The sequence below is a fragment of the Neolamprologus multifasciatus genome, chromosome 1 (genome assembly GCF_963576455.1).
Source record: "Neolamprologus multifasciatus chromosome 1, fNeoMul1.2, whole genome shotgun sequence".
NCBI classification, from domain to species: Eukaryota; Metazoa; Chordata; class Actinopteri; order Cichliformes; family Cichlidae; genus Neolamprologus; species Neolamprologus multifasciatus.
Genome location: NC_140439.1, coordinates 17,084,491 through 17,102,301, shown reverse-complemented (window position 1 = coordinate 17,102,301; position 17,811 = coordinate 17,084,491). Strand labels below are relative to the sequence as shown.

The following is a 17,811-nucleotide window of genomic DNA, read 5'->3' as shown; positions in this document are numbered from 1 at the left end:
TATACATTAAAAATTGTGCATTTACACTTCAATACAGCTACACTTATATACACACACTTAGCACCCCATCTTCCCCTCCCTTCTCAGGGCCAAACAAGCACTATCATCCTTCAATGTCAGCTCATCGATTGATCTGCTGCTTAAGCCCCTGCCGTGTGTCGGCATTGGTCAGATACAAAGCCACACAGGGCAATTCATCACTGAGCCCCAAACACTTAGTTTTGACAGTGTGAGAGGGGAAAAGAGAGGGAGATGCAGACGGAGGGGAGATGAAGCGAGAAGAGAGGAGCAAGAACAAAAGAGCAAAGGGAAAGGGAAGCACCAACTGAGGAAGAGGGATTCATGTGGAAAGAGGTAATGGTCTTTTTTAATCCATCAGGGTTGTCTGCAGAAGACCTCTCAATCTGAAAACTGTCTTTGCCTTATGATTAAGTTAGATGGAACCCTAAAAAAAGCCACTTTTGTTCACAGGGGATAATAAAAGATACTGTGTACTGTGCCGAGAGACAGAAGAAGAAGAAGAATGCATCTCTGACCTTCTGAGGATGGAATTCGGGAAGCATGACACAGGTGGCGCCCACCCAGAGTGGGCACAGCAGCTTGTTAACGACGCCATGAACGTGGTGGAGAGGCAAGGTGTGCAGGATGACATCATCTCTGGACCACGCCCATTCTGAAACCAGACACCGGACCTGAGGGGTGGGCCGGAGCGGGTTGTTAAGATGTCATATTGTCTTTACAATAAATTACCTCAGTCAGCTTTCACTGTTACAGACATTTGTTACAATGATCTCCCCTAAGCTGTCGTTTGGTGCACTTCCAGATGGCAAAATTGATTTTGTAACTTATTTGAATTCTTCCCCATTGTTACAGTGTGCTAAACGAGAGGAGACCAACAACAGCGAGGTTCAAATAAAAGGTTTTATCCTCAGCATACATGTTGCTGTTAGTAACAGGAGTATCAGGATCCCTGTGTTTTAACAACCTTGATCTTGATCCCTTTTATTGTATTTGTTTAGTTTACTGCATTAAAATTGGGAAAAATAACTTTTAAAAAGGCATTTTATTAAAAATAACATAAAATTACGTGTCTGATTTACTGTATTTTTTGTGATGTTGTTTACTTGCTGAACTTTTGGCACCCAGCTAACTTCCACTTGTGCACGTATGAGGTCTGACAAAGTCAAGAGATCCCTGTGAACCTGGTTACAGCCAAAAAGCACAATAATACTAAAAATCATTATAACCTAACACCACTCCACTCCACTGAGGTGGCTGCTGGTGTAGAAATCTGTATACACCTCATCAACAGTATTTTCTCCCTCTGTGCTGGGCAAACAAAACACAAAAAAGAACAACATATTCTAAAGTTTATCATAGTTCTTTGACACTGACACAATTTTATAATTTTTGTCTATTCACATCACCACAGATGACCACAAATGAGACTGAAGTGCAGATTTTCATCTTTAAATGTATTGCTGTCCCCCATTTTCAGTGACTCAAATATAAGTGGACAAACAGACATAACACCGTGTTGAGCTTTATTAATACTAAATTCTGAAAAAAGTTAAAGCATCTAGTTTTTTTAGTCTATTAACTTTAGCTAACTATAAAAATGATTATTACTTTCCATAATTCTCTTTTTAGTTTGATTTGCTCAAAACATTTCATTTGAACGAAACCTTTTCTTATATGATGCTTCAACACTGAAACTAGGGCTGTTCGATATAACGATATATATCGGATGACGATATAAAAACGTCTATCGTTTCATTTTACGCTATCGTTTGTTTCGTGGTGTCACAAAATAAACTGTTTACGGCAATATTTTTTCATCGTTTTGATGGTCACTGTAGTGGCTATATTAATTTCTTAAAGTTCTCTCTTTCTCTTATATTTAATATAACCACACTACAGACGGACAAGCGCCTGTTTTTATGCGTTGTCGTTAGCAACAACGACGGTAAGAGCATCGCGTGTCCGCTTATGTTCCACATAAAGCTTTCACAATAAAGCTCAAGATCCTGTTGAGACTTTTCAAAATAAACTGAATCACGTGAAAGTGCAGATTATTTACGGAGGAGAAGTAAAAAGAGAAACCAGGTGCTAAAAAATAAACCTTAGACTCAAACGTTAGAACAGGCTTTTCCCCGCAGCACGCCGTGTAATAAATACTCACAAAGAAAATTACAACTTATGTCTAAAAATGTATCGTTTCATGCATCGGTTAAAACACTCGACTCCAGCTACATGACACGCAGCTGGAAACACTTCCCGCAAGACGAGCTGCCCGAGATTCACAGAACTTACAGAAAATATTATATATTTGTGATTTATATCGTTATCGGACGATAGAATTCTTATGAGATTTTGGTCATATCGCACAGCCCTAACTGAAAGACAAAAACATTTCCTACAATCACTCTAGTAATGAAACCATCAGACTAAGGACCTGCTTAGCATTAGATAGAAATGGCCATAGTCATGTAAACAATACACACCCGCAATTTTTAAACTATGCCACCAATAAAAGTATTATTATTTATTAATTTTGTTCAAATGTTTCAAGGTCTAAACTTTGTGAAACCAGGACTTAAATATCTTTAAGGTAAAAAACATCTAACTTCATATTCACTTATCTATTATTGGTTATATTGACACAAATCTCAGTGAGAACATCACAAAACTAACAGATCTATAAACTGTATCTATGATTTTCTTCTTAAATTAAAGAACTGTTTAGACACCCCCAGGAGACATAATCCCTGATTAGCATCACCCTCGTTTTTCCCCCACTGCGCTTCCTGAATAATCACTAATTTATGCCATTAAAGATCTCCTGAAGTTTTTCTGTGCAATTTTAAGTGAAACTGACCTACATGCCTGGCAGTGTGGAAAATTAAATCACTCTAAAAGGAGGCAGAACTTTGCTTGAATCTGGTCAGTCTGGAAAACTGAGTGAGTGAATGATTAAGTGAGTCTGTCTGGTTTTTGTTTTTTTGTTTTTTTGAGAGGTAACGTCAGGTTGTTGTTTTTTTTAAAAATGCCTGCAGTGAATGTGATCATTAAGGTGCGCTGTGTCCAACATATTGAGTATAATTGTATTTAAAGAGATGAGCATCATGAACAGTGTCAGAGAACTAAATGCCATCAGGGCAAAAAACAAAAGACGTCTCCCGGTCGTACATGGCTGCTGGCTTGTGTTATGGCTCTTTGAATCATTAAATTAATTCTGACATTTGTGCACATGAGCATCACCAACATGCATGTAGAACACTGAATCTGGTTGCCTGTACAAAATAACATAAACAGAAATTTACCTTCACGTCTCCCCACCTCAAAGAAACTTTTATTTTCTATGAAATCACATTGATGGCCAAAAACATCAAATGATTTAAACAGATGCACTTCTGTAGTTTAATGCCAAACAAAATGATTCGTCATTTTTTTCCCCAATAAATGAAGCTTAATTAACATTTTCTTTGTTTAAAATGACTAATTTTCAGTTGTATAAATATAACTGACTTTACTAAAGATAAAAATGTAAACAGAAATCCAGCAAAAACCTTCATTCCTTAAAAAAATAATCTTTCCAAGCAACAATTATGAAATCTTACAATAAGATAGGACTTATTTTTTATTGAATACTGTTATTAGGACTTATACATTAGAAGAACACAAATAAAACCATCTAAACATTTAATAAATAACTGACATAAACTGATTTTAGTTATACATTAACATAGCTTACAGCAAACCATGAATGCACTGTTAAAGGTCTAATTTAAGAGACCCATAACCCTATGATAAAAAAATAGCTAATAGCTTAATTTACTTTGGCTCCAGTGTAATTAATAGACATAATTTACCATTGCTTGGACGCTGCCATGTGTATGCAGAACCCCTTTGGGTCGCCCTGTTGTTCCACTGGTGTAGATGATCATAGCTGGTAGATCAGCCCAGTCTGTGATGGCTGTCTCCTTCTCCTGTGCATCTTCCTCACATAAAGCATCCAGCTCAGAAGTAGGGGGCAGCTTCAGACACGGTAGCCCGACCTTCTGTGCCAGAGGTTCGAGGGTTTCAATGTAGGGGTCTGCTGCCAGTAGCAGCGAAGTCTGGGAATCAGAAACGATGTACTCCAGTTCTGCCGGTGGGTGTTTTCGGTATAGTGGCACCGCCGTCCCACCACTCATCCAAGTGGCCCACTGTGCTACTGTATAGGAGGCGTCATTAGCACACAGGAAGGAGACGCGTTTTCCTTCCAGACCTCCAAAGTCTGAGTTCAGAGCTGTACCGATTCTACTTGCAAGACCTAAACTGCGGCAGTACAGCTGCTTGTAGCTGTGGCTACCACTGCTGTCTATGACTGCAAGCTTTTCTCCATACACTGGAGCTCTGGCAAACACCGGCTTCTGGTTTAGTCTTGATGAAGGTGCTGTAGTCCAGCTATGAGCCCTTCTCAGACCTGCCTGTCTTAAAATCCATTGCCCTGGCTCTAATGGACAATAAGTTAAGGAAAAGGCAGGTTTCCAGTGCGGCAAAGCCCACTTCAAATAGTGGCAAGCAGCGGTTATACATCCTGGCAGCATGTTTGACTTTTAGTTGTTTATACTCTCCACAGTTAAAAGCTCATTACGGCTCCATCATCAGTATCTTACATCTGCTCATAGTGAATATCTGTGGGTTGAAGTGAAAAACATTTGCGCTTAGTTTGATGAAGCAACACACAAAGTCATAAAGCCAAATCTGTATGATTAACTTTGATCACCAGGGATTCTTTCTGTGACAATTAACCACCCGATTAACCACTAGTTTTGGGTTTTTGTAGATCTGCTGGTTGATGGTTACGAATACAAAACGAGCACACTGATGTGGTCAGCTTGATAAAATAAATAACTGTTTAATTAAGCAACAAAGAAGATGATCTGGTTCCACCAGTGTTTGAATTTTTCATATATTATTTCCAAAATAATTACAGGAATCACTCAGAGATGCAGAGAGTCACTGGCTGAATTACATCAGTACTACTGAGCACCGTTTCACTCAGTGCCAAATTTTGGTAGCAGAACACATCTGGGATAGAGGAAGAAAGGGAGTGAGACCATGTGGCATCACTCAAAAAACACACAGGACTTTAGCACATCTGTCACCAGCGTATAAGAAATTGAACCCGTGAATGATGATAATGAAATTTTTAGTGAGACATCAACATTTTCTTCAGATCATTAATTAGGCAGTTGGATCGGTTGTTGTCAGAGAAACGCGCCTTTTTTCACTGTGTTGGCTGACATTTTAACGTGGCATTTTTACACTGGCTGCACTGAGATTTCTTATCAGCCTGGTATTTACAGTAAACAAGCACACTGTGTTAGATAGTGTGTCTGCAACCTTAGTATCTAAGCATAGACAATGCTATTTAATATTGTACCGTGCAAGAACTGTGACAGTGACATCAGCCTCAGACACTATCAGACAGTTTCAAATGGTGTTGGTTTGACGTGTAAAATGCTGTGAATAAACAAAAAAATGCTTTAACTGAGAAGTTTTGACCCATTTTGTGAGATACATTTTTTAATGTATTATTTCAAAATAAGTAGAGTACTGAAAAACACGCTGTGAAACCGCAGACGCTGGACAATTTCAAATACCTGAGACTAGTAACACAACCACTCTTATAAAAAAGCTCTGAATGACTTTTGTCCTGAGGCCTTTAATCCTCAAGGACTTGTACTGGGACACCACTCAGAGCTTTCTGACAGGTTGCTTCACCACATGGTAGAGCAGTAACAGCAGGTACTATAACATCCAAGAGAGGGTGGTGGCAATGCAAAAAATATAACTCATAAAGGATCTATCTCATTCACACAGCAGTCTGAGACACAATGAACATTAACCTTTGTACTCTATATAGTTAGTGCTTTATGGGTCAATCCATGTCAGCTGGCCAAATACTTTAAACTACAAGAATATACACTCTGGGATCATGAATAAACATGTGAATTAAACTAATATTAAACTAAACATATGACTCTTTCTAAAAAATATTTATGGGAAGGGGGGCTGAACACCACCACAAGTTTTAGATATGTTACTACAAGACAAAAGCCTTTCTAGATTTTTTTAGGTGGTTTTATATTTTTGGAATATCACAGTAACTTGTTTTTTTTGTCATAAAAACAAGAAAACATGACGAAAAATATATTATTATTAATCAGGCAATACAAAATCTAATTCATGTTTCCCTATGAGCCAAGTCAGAGAAATTATGGAACATTCACACACTAAAACTATTTTTTTTTTCTTTTCAGGAACGCAAATAAATAATAACTACAACTGGAATTAAAAATTACGGAAGCGTAGAGCTGCCACCCAGGCAAAAGAAAAATACTAGTGTATCACAATATAATTATCAAGTTCGTACAATATAATTATCACGTTCGTACAATATAAATATATTGTACGAACGTGATAATTATGTATATTGTAATAACGTGATATTATGTTGTTCAAACGTGAAAAGTATATTGTACAAACATGATAGTATATTGTACAAACAGGAAAAGTATCTTGTTAGAACAATAAACTTTTCACGTTATAACGTGATACACTTGTATTTTTCTTTTGCCTGGGTGGCAGCTTTACGCTTCCGTAAAAAATAACAATTTTTTTTCTTTTTTTTCTTTGTAAAACTATGGTTGAAAATTCATCAACAATAATGACATAATAGCATAAAGAACTGATTTTGATTTGATCTTCAAGAAATTATGATTTGAATAGTTTCATAGTACAGAGTGCACCTCATATGTGGAAATCAGTGTTCCCAATTTCAAGGCCTGGGTGTTTTATATTGAACTTTGCTACAGATTTCACAGATTTTCCGTCACAGTAGCGGACATTTAACCGAATACTTAAAATTACTCAAGGAATTCTCTAGATGCATCTATTTGAAATGGCTCCAACTGGTAGAAAGAAAAAGCTTGAAAATGCTCCTGACTTCAACAGAAATTACTTCTCCAGGGTGGGGATTTTTCTAAAATTCTAAAAAATCGGTCAATTAAGATTTCACTGTTATAGTAGTTACCATATATTGCACTATTATTTTAAACATTATTTTAATCGATGATTAACAACATCGTGACTCTTTAATAGCATTAACATCTTTCAGTCACTTGTCGACTTAAACAGCTTTAAACAGCAACACCGTGAAGTTACAGGAGGACGGACGATGATGAGGATGACCACCGACCGAAATAACCTCTTCATCTTAACGCCACTGTGTTCAGTCCAGGTGACTTTGAACGTCTCTGACTTTCACTTTATTCACCGAGGACAGGTGACCGGACATCAGCCATGACATGAACGGTACACCTCCGCGTTTGACGGCTACAAACACAACGATATCTTGTAAAATAACACCCAGTTTCACGGTCTACACCTTTCTCTATGAACTATTTCACTTTCACCTTACCTACAATAACAGTCGGCATTTCTTGGAGTGAAGGACAGTGCCACGGCATTAAGCGTCCGGTTTGAAACAATAGTGGTTTAAACAGTTCCCGTCTCGTAAGTACACAGCACAAAGCCAGTTTCTGCAGGGTGGTTGACACTTTAAATACGCAGCTTTAATAACCCTTGAACAATGTTTTAAATGATTTTAATGATCTTACTTTATTAGTCTACAAAATAAAAACTTACATAAAATAAAATGACAATCACAAATTCAAAGCAACGCAAAACCTATGATCTTGTCTCTGCCTATCACTGTACTGCTGCTTTAAAACTCAATTAATTTTCCCATTTTGATGATTAAAGGGGCAAAACAATAATAAGGAATGAGTTAAATATCGGGGCAAAAAACAGCTAGTTTCAGATAACTAAATCCTTAATTATAAACAAACTAGCATGAGCTGTGTTTTTCTGTCATCCCGTGGTTATTAACTCAGCTTGGCAGTTGTTGGCATAACCTCCACCCACTTTACTGAGGACCTGCAGATCCAGTGGAGAAGCTGCTCGCCAGAGAGGAGGACACGGGAGGGGAGAGCGGGACGTATACGCAGCCGCTCCACACAGTGCTGTGTTTTAGATCACGTGCCAGTCCCACCACGCAGTGTGCCAACTAGCTTGGCTGGCTTCATCATCACAGTGCAAGTGGGCACATTCAGCCGCCAGCTGGCAGTCGCGGGCCTCAGATAAGAGAATGGTACAGACATGGCACACGTTCAAAAAGTTTTCACTTCCCTCCCCAAACCCCCTACACTGCAAACGAGGATGGCATGTTCCTAAAAACTGGAGCCTTTGTTTCTCAGTGCTCCCCTCCACTCTCAGGAATAGTGGCAAAGACCACTCGTTCCCATTCGCGGGGAAAATGCTATTGAAGGGAATGCTATGCTACCCCAGCAACTATGTAATTTCCAGAGAATCCTTTATTTGTAGGGAATTTGGAGTCTTCAGTGTTTTTCTGACGCAGATGGCGCTGCCAGATTTTCGAAGGATTCAACTCAAAAATGACCGAATGTCATCTCTGATGTAATGAAATAAGGCGCAGAAGACCCGTGTTTTTGGATTTGTTTCCTGGAAGTTGGCCATGTCTTTGACGTGCGTTATGTGGGGACGGGAATCTGAGCCAGAGATTTATTTACAGCTACTTGTGACATGCAGGGATGGATGAACAGGGGAGGATAATAAAGACACGCTTGTCATGTAAGGACGAGACACGGCTATCGTAAGGAGTTACGGTTTTGGCTATATTGCAAAAAACGAGGGTTAGATGCAGTATATAGTAAGCAGAGGCTGGCATTCTGCTGTGGTGGCCTCCTGCCAGCGCGCCATTCAAAAAAGAACACCTTAAAGGATCTCGCCACTGATGGGCAGGATGGCCGCAAGCAGGCGCCAACTCTCATCTTGGCAAGGGACGGCATCAGAGGAAAAGAGAAAAGAGGGGACCCCCCACAGATCTGTGAGAGTGGCTGAGATGGTAACACAAACCGTGGGGAGTACCCAGGCATGTGTCAGGTTGGCATCAATGTGAGAATGTCTTGGCAAGCTTGCCGTTCTCTCCCCTCCCACCCCAGCTCACACACAAACACACTGTTGCCCTGCTTGGAACACATGGTACATCAGCAGCGGCATCTGGCCACGCTGACTCCTGGCAGCTGCGCTTCGTCTTCGCCAGTTGGGAGTCTTGGCACTGCCACTTCATCAACTACCTGTGGCTCCTCCTGGGTAAAAAAGGCGAGCGATGAATTATTCCGAGGCTGCAGCTGCAAACTTGACTTTCATCCAAGAGATTGGATGTAAACATATGACTGCCTCATGGAGCACATGCCACCCAAATGCTAATGCACGGTCGACGACGTTGCTTGTGTCCTGCGCAAAGGGACATGGGTGTCCTTGCGCGATGGTGCGGTTCACTTTAAGGGAAAGTTAAAGGCTTGTGATAGAAGCAGCAGATGCAACTGGAAGCTTTTGCTTGACAAAAACAGATTTGAAAGCTTCAAAATAAGAAAAAGCAAATTGAGAAAAAGACACATTTAAGAGGCAGCGACACAGCTTTCTGAAGGACATAGGAATTTGAGCTTAGTGATCTTCATACAGCGGCATCAGCATGTCTTATTGTGTTGGGAAATAGCGTTGAATTGGCAAATCGAAAAGCCAAGGATTACTCTGAAAGGAATCTCACTACCGTTTTGATAATGAACAAATGGACCTTTCAACTCTACAATTACCGCCTTACATTCCAGTTCTAATGGAGGTTTTGACAACTGAGGGCATTTATCTGAGGTTTTTTGAATTCATTTCAGCTGTGACATCATGGATTGATGGCAAAGGTTAGGAAGATTACCTCCAAATGGAAGAAGAATTTTCGATAAAATCTTTGGGAGATGTGATCATAAAGCCGATAGACAGTATTCCCTGATGTTAATTTGTTTAAAGCTCTGTAGTTTTTTTTAAACTCTTGTCACAAATCATATCGTCTGCTGTTTCATAGCTGAGCTGCATTTAATGCCAGCTCTTCTCCATCATTCCAGAAAGGTTTGGGGGATTTCCTGAAGTCTCAATTGATTTTTCTTGCGCTGAACACGTCGTGGCAAAACCCCAAATGTTTCAGTTTATCCCAAATGTCAGCTCTTCTTCCATCCAAGGCTGTTAGTAGTGATCCAAAAAGAATAAGGAGAAAAATAAATTACATTGTGTTTACAACGAGCCTTGTTGAGTTTTAATGACATTATGGGCACCCAGTCAAGTTATCGATCACATATTTTTTGTTTATGTTTATACATTAGGTAAAGTGAAGGCAGGCAGAGAAGGGAAGAGACATTAAGACGGCAAAAGGCCAAATGAAACACGAGGAATTCTTGCTATCCCCTCGTTTTCTGCAGGTTCATGTTCTTCTCTCGGCTACTCGAGAACTGCCTGACCCAATTTGAATTCAAAACTTGTTGTGTTAGTATTTTTTCATCCTTGTTTCGAGAGCAACGTTGTTGGCAAGCTGTTAAAATCTGTCAAAAGTTGAATAAATCACTCACTTGAACACATATAAACACACACACACATTCTCACTTTTTTTTTCTGTGGGTGTTAGTCATCTGACAGTGACCCAGTGGGAGTTTTTTTCTCCATCTGTGTCAGTCTGACCCATTTTTGCCCTCGGCCACATCCAACTGTTCCATGTCCCAAACATATGTGTGGTGGCAAGGGGATAAGCGAACCATTGCCGCGCGGGACCTGCAGACACACTCTGCAGATATGACACTGGACCCTGCTCTCCTGTCTGTCTGCTTCCCATAGCATATGTCATCACTGCTTCTTCTGCTTCTTTTCCTCCCCTGAGTCAGACGTGTTTCATCAGATTTGATTATCTGATGACGTGAAATTAATTTGTGCATCCTTCTTTTCTATACTGGCCTCAGTTTGTCATCCTGAGTCTGCATCTGTCTCATTAACTAATTTTTATTGAATGTGCACCTAGGGCTGGGCGATATGGCCTAAAATCCATATCACAGTATAATTTGAAGCATGTGCGGTAACGATATATACCGCGATATATTCTTTTCTTCTGTATAATGTATTTTACACACTATATGGCACACTTAAAATCCTTTAATTTTCTCAAAAATCGACAGTGTGCCTTATGTATGAATTCTGGTTGTGCTTACTGACCTCGAACCGATTTTATGTGCTACACAGCGCGCAGAAATCTGTCAAAAATGTTTTAGTACGACTTTGGTAAGCTACGGAGCTGCACCGCTTGATGGATTGTTGGAGTATTACGGCTACCGTAGTCAGGAGCCTCGCGGAGTAATCTGGGTCCAAAACTCCGTCCATTTCAGGTCCCAAAGTCAAACGAACACTTTGGCATCATTGCTGAGAGTTAAAAACTGTCTAAATTCTTTCATCTTTAATAAAATGATCAGCGTTGCTGCTTTACCAGGTGTAACAATTAAGTTTAACATCCAGGCATCCATGAAAACAGAATTTATTACATTTAACAGAGTTAGAAGGAAGTTAGCTCGCTAGTTTCCACCTAAATATATATAGCATGTTCTGACTGAGAGATTTCTGAAAAATTCAAACGTACAGCTTTGCTATCACTTCCAACATAAATGAAGACAGGAAATTAAACAGCAGTGACGTTTGTAGGGTTACTAAAGTTGGGCTAGCTGGTATATGATCGCTAGCTACACAGCTATGTTAGCATAACATTAGCACAGTGAAGCTGGAGGATGAGCGCTAACTTTTCTCCACTCGATGAAAGTTAACGTGAGAGTTTCTGGAGGTTAGGGGCAAATGCAATCACATGGCAGAGCGGTATAGTCAAAATCTCTACCGTTGGCCAAATTTATATCATTTCTACCGTATACCGTTTATACCGCCCACCCCTATGTGCACGTTTTATATTTCTTCTGTTTCTGCTGGCCAGCTCTGGAGTGGGCCCTTGACTTGGTGGACTGACTTCATTATCTATGCAGATTATAACACTAGCCATTTAAGGGCAAAATTGCCCAAGTAGAAGAGGGATTGTTTTTTTTCCTTCAAGTTGTCCATGTTGGCAGATGAGATGGTTTCATTGCACAGAGCCAGGACTCACTGGGGACTAAGGGGTGTGAGGCACATATGGGCAAACAGGCTGCTGATGAGCTGCTTATATGAGCCTCTCATCATGGCCTTAGAGAGTGATATCTCCACCAGAGGATTTAAAGTGGCTGTGTGCGGTGGATGTGCATTGTGTGGTTTGGCACCACGACTTGGACTCATGCCTCATGGAGAGCAGATATGTTTGTCTGCATAGATGTTCTCACTCAAAATATCGAGCTCCATCCGGGGGGCAAACACTGTAGAACAGAAAAGGGAACATAAAAATGCCCGAAACTGGAATTTACACGTTTTCTGAATAACCGAGGGAGACGGCGTGGTCAAATGGACAGAATAAAGTTGATTTAACTGTAGTCTTAAGCTTACTCACCCTCTAAATAAATTCTATCTAACTTCCTGACCTACTGGCTGTAATAGGCTTTAGACTGCTCAAGAATTTTTTGATAGCTTTCCACTAATGCCTTATTGATTCTCCTCTTTCCCTTTTAACTCTCTCATATGGAAATGGAAACTATTCTGCTAGACGGAGAATCAGGGCCTCGGCCCGGCTTTCTCATTCACCTCACTCCCTCTGTCCTGCATCGTCAACATTACGCTGCCTGCGAACATTCAAAGTGTTAAATCGTCTCATTCAAACAAGCGTAGCATGCTGTTGTGCTGTATTACAACCAGATGTAAACTGAAATCATTTTCTCTTCAGTCACCTTTTTGTTTAGAAACATGCTGAAAAGGAAACTTGGATAAAAGTAGAGTTCACACCAGGAGGTGGCTGTTCGCATTGTTTCAAGTCTGTAAAATGTTTGCCATGTTGATATCTGTGTGGTTTAAGTGACTGAGTAAGAGAAAGATTTCCAATACATGCTTTCCAATAGAATTGCCTTGAATTCATTTTTCTACTTGGCAGCCATCTGTCTTGCTCCATCTCTTACAAACATGCCCATAGCACAGCATAAGCAGCTACACACACCCTCACTTGCCCTACACACATAACATAGACACAGGGAGAAACGCACAAACGGAGGCTGCCAGGATGCTTGGGTGGTGTGTTGTTCTCTGGGAGACAGTGCCATATGCTGTCTAGCCTCCCAGGGAGGGCAGAGCCTGCCGCTGTACTGTGTGTCCTGACTCTTAGGGAAACCCACTGCAGTGCAACACCTCACCTACCGGTAGTCCTGAAACTCAGCCTATTTATGTGCATTCAATAGATTTTTCAACTTAAAGTCTACACAGAGACTGCAAATGTGAGATATTGTGTTAGAGTTTATCTCAATGACAAAATTTGTTTTCTTTCTTTTAACCAAAGTAAATGTGAAGATTTTTATTTTGTTGTTAATTTTATGGAGTTTACTCAGGGGAAAATGATTTAAAACAACAAATGCACTCTTTTACAAAGTATAATGTTCCTTTTATTTATGTCATTGTGTCTTAGTGTATCATTTTATTAGCTGTTATAGCACTTAATGTTGTTATTTATTTATTTTTGTGTTCAGTGCTCTGTAACTGTTTGTCTTTGAAAATTCTACTTGTTTTTGTTACAATCTTTACAAGAAAGAAAAAAAATAACTCACACGATACATACAGAAAAAAGAGATCCACGCAGGGCAGCCTCATTAGCTTTTGTTGAAGTCTGTTTCTGATACTTGTGGAAATAATCAACGCCTTCAGATTTCTTCTATTTTAGTTATTTACTTTATATACTTGCCTTTACTTTTTTTTACACTTACAAAAACAAAACAAAGCAGGGTAAAAATAAAGAAAACTATATGGTGAGCCTATGTACTTTTACTAAAGTGCTAAGTTTAAAGCCCACCAAAAATCTAATGTCAACCAGAATTTTTATTTGTACAATTTTTACAATTTTACAATAAAAAAGGAGTAGGTTCTGTAGAAACACACTACATGTGTGTGTCTCTGTCTTGCTGGATGATAAAAAGGGCTACCAGCAGCACAGCAAACACTTCTAGGGGTAAAGAGCTGCTGAGATGGAGTCTAGACAATGACTAACCTTAAAGTGAGAGCACCTGTCAATGCCTCTGCACATCTGCAGATGAGAAGTCTTGAAAATTCATTATAGCTTGAGAGAGTTCAGTTGTGACACACAGGGTCTCTTAAAACCAATGGATTTGTGCTTTCTCCTCTTTCTAAGTGAAGGTGAGACAGATGAAATACAGATGGTAAAATCACAGAGTGCAGCACGGTGGAAAGAGTGTTTGGATACCTTTGGTCAGAAGTGGCGGTGGGTGTGTTTGTTGAAAGGGAATGCAGGAAAGAGTGGGTGTAAGAGTGCGTTTGTGCAATGACTTGAGGGGTAGGGGACGCGTGTTCAGAATTTATCTTATCTGTGTGTTCATTACTACTTTGCATTTTAGGCAGAGAGCTTGGGTGCTCCACTAAATCGCAGGAAGGATTGTTAGACACGCGTGTTATTAATTTTTTCAGGGTCCCTGTGGCGTCTGTATGAATCTTAATGCTGCTGACTGGGCTGCAGCTCTATCGACTTTCTTTAAAATATGAAGAAGCTTTGCTGGAAGCGCCTGGGGTCATTAGCTGAAGAGTAGGCGCAAATCCCTCACCGAGCCTGCTTCGGCTTCGCCATGTTAAATGTGCTCTTAAAATATTCATAATCATACTCTTGCCTGCACTCACATACACACACACATGCATACACACGCGCGCGCGCGCACACACACACACACACACACACGTATGCACACAGACAAAGCACCAGGGACATAAGGGGATCAATATTAAAATGTATTCCTGTTCTGGTGTGCGGTTAATTAGCTGTGGTTCTTTTAAACCATGAAGTTTGAGAACAGATTAACAGTATCTTTTTGTACACAAGATAATATTTACTTGTGCTCCATCTATGCAGGCATATATGAAATGCACATCAGAAGATGTTGACACATAAAAAACACACACACACAGATTTGATTTTGTGTTCGCGCTTCTGTCATGTAATCATAAGAGAAATACGCAGTGGCTTCTGTTTCACCGAGATGCTGCTATAATTTCTATATTTGTGTGTTTCTGTATTTCAGGGTGGCTTTGCATGAAATTTGCATTAAATGCTCACAAGCTGCTATTTGATCCACAGTACTTAAACAGCAGTTTTAGTTAGTTTCCTGTCTGGTCTTTCGCTTGCTTTTATTTCCATATGTTTTTATATTAAAATGCTGGTTTGCAATAACTAGACTCAGGTATGGTTTAATTACCTGAATGAGTTTACAAACAAAATCAAAATGTGGACATTTTACAGTTTAAAAAGACTATTTTGATTCAGGTACAGACCTTTGAGTGTTGGAAACATACATATTAATAAAACAAAGTGCAGGTTAGAGACTGGTTTACATACTAGCATGGAATAACTGAAGTGCAGTTCTTATTGCTTCGTGTGTTCGTGAAAGTTTAACCTTGAGTTGCAGCATACTTTCCTGGATTTTAGGACAGTATTTTATTATAGTCTATATAATCACTCCATCCACTTTCTGCCTTCTGAGTTGGAAAAGTGCAAATATTCTTTTAGAAAAAATGAAAATGTATTAACCCGAAGTAACATAGCATGGTCCTATTTAGGCCAAATAATTCAGGTGACAGTTAGTATCAAGGGTGAGCGGCCTTCTCTGTTGGGGAACCCACTCTCTGAAACAAGCTCCCCAGGGAGATCACATCGACAAGTTCCCCGTGATCTTTTATATCTCTCCAAAAGACGTATTTTTAAAAGTCGGTTTTCTTGGTGCTTCCAGTTTAAGCTACTTTTATGTTGTCTCCTGTTATGTTTCATCATCTTTTCTTACTGATTATTTTGAATTATTTCATGTTGCTTTTACTTTATTTGTTTTTAATTTTAAATGTGTCTATTTATTGCTTGTGCTGCTAGTTTTCCCCTCCCTATGATGTATAATTTTGAAACTTTTATTACAGTCTGTTTCATCATGTCTGTCTTTGAAAGGTGCCTCGAAAAGTTGTTATATAAATAAAACTTATAGATGTTCACATGGCATAAAGAAGAGAGGAGGTTGTTTAACTGTAATGGTACGAGTTTGTTGAATTAATTGTGTTTTGGTATATTGTGATTTAAATATTGCTGATATTTAAAATCATCTTTTGCTTTGTCAGCAAAAAACAGAACATGATATCAGTTGTCAGCAATCTTTTCTCTTCTTCTCCGCTGAATTTCATTATAACACTTGTTAAACACAGGTCATACAATAGGCGCCTGAAGTAGATGTACTTTTCTGGGACTTGACACTTTTACAGGCCAATTTAATGAACACAAGTAAAGAGTAAATCTACCTCTGTTAAGATCTACAGAGAAACGGGTTCCTCTGAGGTGTAAAGCAATGATCGTGAATTGTAATTTTCTTCTGGTTTGAGTCCTTTTTTCTCCATCCTTTCCTGTCATGTCTCTTCTGGAGGCTCGCTAATAAAGACGTAAAGTGTCCCTAAAGTACTGATAAAAGAGAACATTACTACAGGTCAGCCACACATCCTTAAAAAGCCATGACACTAAACCATGTTATTTAAACAGATTGACATTATAAAATTAATTCCAGGTTTCCTGCTGTCTAGTAGCTGAAATTACACATGCTAACAGTACACAGACTCTATCAGTCGGCACAAAAGAACTGAACTAAGGTAAATTAGCTACTCCCAGTCTTCTATTCGCTAGTCCCCCATTTCTCTTTCGCTCCATTTCTTGTCTGCCAAATGTTTAAAATGGCAGTAATGATTGATTAGATGATGCATAACAGTGGAATGAGGTCAGATTACTTAAAGGTTCTGTTTTAAAGCTGTGGACATTGACTGGCTTATGTGATAATTATTTTTAGCCTGGTATTAGCTATTGGACATCGAGTATGACCATAACATGATAGCTTTCATTAGGCGCCCTGAAACCAGCAGTAATTTATATGTGCAAACAGACATGTATGATGATGTCAATAAAAAAAATGGCGCTAGTATTATTTCAGTAATAATTTGTACAGTAAAGAGATATCAGCTGTGCAAGTCATTAGCTGAATGTGACCTGCGTGGCACGTGCTATTTTTAACCCTGTTTGATTTGAACAGGGGTTAAGTTACGGCCCATCAAAGGACTCCAACATGTCCGAGACAGGTGCTGCAATGGAGATGAGATCAAAACAATCATGTTGCTACAGAAAGGCGGCACAGCTTGCTTAATTGAGGCCTGTTTGTGTGGCACGCTTCGGGACAATGGATCAGGACTGGCAGATGTATTGTGGAGAGGGGGGGGAGTTGAATGATACGCACAAAGCCACTGAGAACAATACTGCAGAAATAATTGGGGAAGGCAAGTCTATGTGTGTTTGTGTGTCTAGGAAGAGACAAAAATCAGGGGACTCATAAGTCTATAAGTTACACACATTCTATTATTTAGCAAAGTTTGAATACTGCTGTTAAAATTAAATCATATGTTTTTAAAATTACATGAGTGACACCCCTAATTTCCTTACATGTTGTTAAGAAAATCTGAAATAAATGCAATGACTTATTGAAACATGTACAAACATGGAAATGCAGAATGTAAGACAAGAACCAGTTCTAGCAAGCTTAAAGTCAATATTTGGTATGGTACTTTTTTGGTACCTTTATCCTTCAACACAGTCTGAACTCTCATCATTTGTTTAAGCAGTCTTCAGGAATAGTTCTCCAGGGTTCTTGAAGGACATTCAAAGCTCTTCTTTGGATG

At 39.4% G+C, this 17,811-nt stretch overlaps 1 protein-coding gene across 1 annotated transcript in view; it reads right to left on the bottom strand.

Moving 5' to 3' along the window:
* Window positions 1-6,345, bottom strand: part of acsf3 (acyl-CoA synthetase family member 3) — a 43,008-nt gene extending 36,663 nt beyond the window's left edge. Inside the window, 2 exon segments of the mRNA XM_085158302.1 lie at window positions 537-692; window positions 3,873-6,345. Of these exon segments, the coding sequence (XP_085014428.1) occupies window positions 537-692; window positions 3,873-4,592 (876 nt within the window). The 5' untranslated portion in view covers window positions 4,593-6,345.
* Between the last annotated feature and the right edge of the window lie 11,466 nt (window positions 6,346-17,811).